At 42.1% G+C, this 5,398-nt stretch overlaps 1 protein-coding gene across 1 annotated transcript in view; it reads left to right on the top strand.

Moving 5' to 3' along the window:
- Positions 1-811: 811 nt before the first annotated feature.
- Positions 812-5,398, top strand: part of LOC107870282 (RNA-binding protein 42) — a gene marked incomplete at its 5' end in the record, with an annotated part of 10,621 nt that continues 6,034 nt past the window's right edge. The window contains 1 exon segment of the mRNA XM_047412471.1: positions 812-989. Coding sequence (XP_047268427.1) covers positions 812-989 — 178 coding nt within the window.

Raw genomic sequence — 5,398 nt, 5'->3', positions numbered from 1 at the left:
TCCCCAGACTCCACTATGTGGAAATACACTGGGTTTGTTGTTGTTGTTGTTGTTGTTGTTGCTTATACGCTACTCGCCCCAGACCCCATTGTGGTGGGATTGCACTGGGTATGCTGTAGTATTCTAACAATTGGCCAAATTGCAATTGATTATCAATCCTTACATTTTGATTGTGTAAGCCACACTGATGTCCATAGAAAGCTTAATTGACTAATCGCTTATATGTAATTATTTATGTAATTTTCTCCCTTTCTTGCTTCTCTGGTTGATTTGGGTAAATTGTTTTGAGAAATTGGCGGGTACCTTTTGTAAATCTTTCCTATGAAATCGTTGAGACAAATATTTATATAAGGACGGTGTCCATACCTTCTTTCTTATGATCATATCCACTTCTATTTGTAGAGGCGGAATCAGGATTTCAACTTTCTTGATTTTGGATTTTAGAACGACTAATTTCAATGGTTAATGGCTGATTTTTAAATTTAATGTGCATACATATGAACTTTTAAATACAAATACACAATTCAACTAAAAGCTATTGGGTTCAGCTGAACCCGTAGCCAGGCTCCTGCCTCTGCCACTGTCTATATGTGCTTGATAAGCCTTCAATTATAAGCTTGTTAGTTTCCTTTAGGAGGAGAAAAAAAGATAATATCTATAGAAGTATTTGCAGCAGGGTTTTGTGTATGTATTTAGCATTACACGTTAATCTTCAAGCTTGTTTTGAGAAAAAGAAGGTATATTTTCTCATGTTTGTAATTTACATAGGTATATTTCGCATGTTTGTAATTTACATACTTATCATGTACAGGCTCAGCAATTATTCCAGAGAGATGCACAAACAATCACACCTGAAGCACTTGAAAATGTGAAAGCTGCACTTGCGAACAGCGAAATTGAGCACAAGGCTGAGGCCAAAAAGAAGGCTATACCTCGTAAGGCAGCAGGACAGAGTTGGGAGGATCCTACTTTGGCAGAGTGGCCCGAAAGTAAGTCTAATTTCCTATTTCTTTTTCTTTCCTTGACTGGCTGTGCCTCATGGCATTCAAGTTTATTTATATACTGGTGTTTTGTGCGATTACTCTAGTTCTCTCCTTATAGTCTTGGTCTCCTCAAATTTTTAGGCATCAATTGAAATGGATGCTAATATACTACCTTGTGCTGAAGGGTTTGGGCATAATGAATTTGATTCAAAGCGCCCAACAATCATACAATTTGGAATTTGAGAAGAATTCAGAGACTTCTGATCTATTAGCCTAGGTAAAATGTTTAAGATTATTGCAAAAACTCTAAAAGAAAGGATGAAGTCAATCATAGGCCATTATTTTAGTTAATGCCTTTTTTCCCGAACTGGTAGTGTTATATGGAATGCCTTTGTTAAGAATGAAACAGACACGTGATTATAGCTAATGATTGTCTTGATGCTAGAATGGGGAGTAAAGCAGGCGCAATATTTGACTTTAAAGCAGGCCTAATATGTGACACTCTGTACCTAGTGTTTTGCTTTATAAAAAACAATTTAAGGAAGCAGTGGTAATTGTTGAATTAGTTGCTTGTGCATTCATCTAGGGAGAAATAACTTTAGCCGCTTATTGTACTATGCTTTATAAACAAGAATAGCAGCTAGTCATTGCCGTGCTTGCAAACAATACGGGGTTATGGTTGGAACTTCAAATTGTTTATACTCTAAAGGAAATGCTATTAGGGTTGTACATAGTGTAGTAAAGTTGGACCTTTTTTTGAGCTGAAAAAAAAAAGCCAGAAGCATTTCACTTTGATTTCAGTTGCATTCAATGAGTCAGTCACTTTTTTTGGAGGTCTGTTTTAGAGGTAGAGGTATGGACTGCGTACATCTTACCCTTACCCTCCCCAGACCTCACTATGTGGGAATACACTGGGTTTGTTGTTGTTGTTGTTGTTGTTTTAGCATCTCCCCACTTGACTTTTCCTAGTTATTTTATTGAAGATCAATTTTCCCCTTTAAGAAAAAGGAGAACCCGGCTATGCTTGACGATGCCAATAGTAAGGGTAGATCTAGAAGTTAGAATATATTTTGCTAATTTAGAAACTGAAACTGCATTATAACGTAGCTTCCCATCATTAATTCTAGTACCACAACCTTAATCCCTATACTTGTTCAAAACCTTCACTATCTTTACCTACATGACTCTTTAGATCTTCATTTATAAAGATTTGATGATCTCCTGGAATCCCTTGAACCAAGGTGTCCATTCTCCCGATGCAACTATCCAATCCCCAACTCATTTTAGCTCCACAACCTCATCTTTATGCCCTAGTAGTGTTATCAAAAGCAAAAAACACAGAAAGCTCTAAGCTCCTTTGGGCTTTTAAGCACAAAGTGTGGTAAAGGGACAAAAACATGCAAATTTATAGGTTTAGTCCCAGTCTAGTAATTATAAACATGAATGGCAAATATATGTACAAAGAAATTGAAAAAGAAATCGATAGAGTGAAATATCAATTGCTTAGTGTCGCCTTTTCAAAAGAGGCTCTTAGGCCAAGGAAAATATGCGTCTTAGAACCTTGATAATGACACACAAATTAAGCGAGGCGAAGAGCTCCACACATTTTAAGACCTTTAGGGCTTTAGCACTTCGTGCGTGCCTTTGACAACACTGAGCCCTAGTTTTATAAAATAATTCCCACCTCATTCCTATTTTATCTATCTAGCCATACTATATAACTTTCAGCCCGCGTTTACTATGTCTCTTTTCTGGATGATATATGCTTGAAAATGTACTATATGACTGTGTTAGTTTTGGTTATGGGGAGTTTTATGTCCTCTCTTTCTAAATTCACTTACTTTTTCTGCCTTTTGTGTGGTTTTCAGGGATGTGGATGGTTACAAGCTTAGTAGATGAAGAACTTATAGGGCAAGTAGTAGAGATTAAGAGGCCAGGGATGTGGATGATTACAAGCTTGGGTACTCGGGGAGTGATAGGTGTAGGAATGGAGTAGGCATCTTAGTAGATGAAGAACTTAGAGGGCAAGTAGTAGAGATTAAGAGGGTCAACGATAGGCTGATGACGATTAAGTTAGTCATTGGGGGGTGTACTTTGAATGTGTGTAGTGTTTATGCGCCTCAGGTGGGCTTGGACTTTGGAAGGCTTTGGACGAGGTGGTAAGAGGCGTGTCTAGCTCTGAGAAGATTGTTGAAGTAGGGGATTTCAATGGTCACATCGGGTTGGTACCGGGGGGTTATGGCGATGTGCATGGGGGTTATGGTTTTGGGGAAAGGAATGATGAGGGAGTTGCTTTATTGGCTTTTGCGAGGGCCTTTGGGTTGGTAGTAGTGAATTCGAGCTTTTCGAAGAAGGAGGATCACCTGGTCACCTTCTGAAGCGCAATAGCTAAGACTCAGATTGACTTTCTGCTGCTTCGGAAGGGGGATAGGGTGCTATGCAAGGACTGTAAAGTCATCCCGAGTGAGAACCTTTCGTCCCAGCACATTCTGGTGATGGATTTGGGCTTAAAGAAGGATAGGAAGAGGAAGGGAGGGGCGTCCTAGAATAGGGGGGGGGGTTTGATTCCGGTTAGTGTGTTGGAGATAGAGGAGAAGGTGGCAGAGATGGGGGTGTGGGAATGTAGGGGCAACGTGGATGGTATGTGGGATAGGGCTGCTAGGTGTATCAGGGAGACAGCTAGAAAGGTGTTGGGTGTCTCGAGGGGCCGGGCCGATCAGCGGCAGGGGGATTGGTGGTGGAATGAAGAAGTAAAGAAGAAAGTGGAGACTAAGAAGGGGGCGTATGCTAAGTTGGTTGAGAGTACGGATGAAGAGGATAAGCGGGCTAGTAGGGAAGAGTACAAGTTAGCTAGGAAAGAGGCTAAGTTAGCAGTTATGGCTGCTAAGACGACAACTTTTGAGAGCTTGTATGCGGGGTTGGAGGTGCGAGGTGGGGAAAAAAGGTTGTATAGGCTTGCTAAGGCGAGGGAGAGAAAGGGTCGTGACCTAGACCAAGTGAAGTGCATTAAGGGGGAGGACGGTAGTATGCTGGTGGAGGACGCTCATATTAAGAGAAGATGACAGTCGTATTTTCACAGAGACTTTTGAATGATGAGGGGGATAGGGACATTGTGCTAGGGGAGCTGGAGCACTCAGAGAGGTGTCGCGATTTCAGGTATTGTAGGCGTTTTAAGGTGGAGGAGGTTAGTGAGGCTATTCGCAGAATGCAGAGGGGTAGGGCTACAGGTTCAGATGAGATCCCTGTGGACTTTTGGAAGTTTGCTGGCAGGGCTGATTTAAGGTGGTTGACCGAATTGTTTAATGGCATTTTCAAAACTGCAAAAATGCCTGAGGCGTGGAGGTGGAGCACCACGATTCCTCTATATAAGAACAAGGGTGACATCCAGAGTTGCAACAACTACAGGGTTTTAAGTTGTTGAGTTATACTATGAAGATTTGGGAGTGTGTGGTAGAGCGGATGTTGAGGAAGATAGTGTCTATTTCGGAGAACCAGTTAGGCTTTATGCCGATTGCTCGACGACGGAGGCAATTCACCTGGTGCGGAGACTGGTGGAGCAGTATAGGGAAAGGAAGAAGGATCTCCACATGGTATTTATCGACTTAGAGAAGGCATACGGTAAAGTTTCTAGGGAGGTTCTTTAGAGATGCTTGGAGGTGAGTGGGGTCCCGGTGGCTTACATCAGATCGATTAAGGACATGTATGAAGGAGTTAAGACCCAGGTGAGGACGGCGGGAAGAGATTTTGAGCATTTTCCGGTCCTGACAGGGTTGCATCAGGGATCGACTCTTAACCTTTTTCTGTTTGCTTTGGTGATGGATGTTTTAACGCGGCGTATTCAAGGTGAGGTGCCTTAGTGCATGTTTTTTGCGGATGATGTAGTGTTGATTGATGAGACGCGGGGAGGTGTGAATGATAAATTGGAGGTCTGGAGACAAACACTTGAGTCTAAAGGGTTCAGGTTGAGTAGGAGCAAGACATAGTATATGGAATGCAAGTTTAATGACTTGAGGCAGGAGGACGAGTTGGTAGTTAGGTTGGACTCTCAGGTGGTGTGTTGGATGGATAGTTAAGTATCTCGGGTCCTTGATTCAGGGAAATAGTGAGATTGATGAGGATATCTCCCACCGGATTGTGGCAGGTTGGATGAAGTGGAGGCTAGCCTCGGGAGTGTTGTGTGATAAGAAGGTGCCGCTCAAACTTAAAGGAAATTTTTACAGAGTGGCAGTTCGTCCGGCCATGTTATATGGAGTGGAGTATTGGCTAGTAAAGAACGCCCATATCCAAAAATTGAAGGTGGCGGAAATGCGGATGTTGCGTTGGATGTATGGGCTTACTAGGAGTGATAGGGTTAGGAATGAGATTATTCGGGAGAAGGTTGGAGTGACTTCGGTGGAGGACAAGATGCGGGAAGT

Source organism: Capsicum annuum, chromosome 5, assembly GCF_002878395.1.
Source record: "Capsicum annuum cultivar UCD-10X-F1 chromosome 5, UCD10Xv1.1, whole genome shotgun sequence".
NCBI lineage: Eukaryota > Viridiplantae > Streptophyta > Magnoliopsida > Solanales > Solanaceae > Capsicum > Capsicum annuum.
The sequence above is the reverse complement of the archived record's forward strand: the minus strand, read 5'-3'. Positions and strand labels throughout refer to the sequence as shown.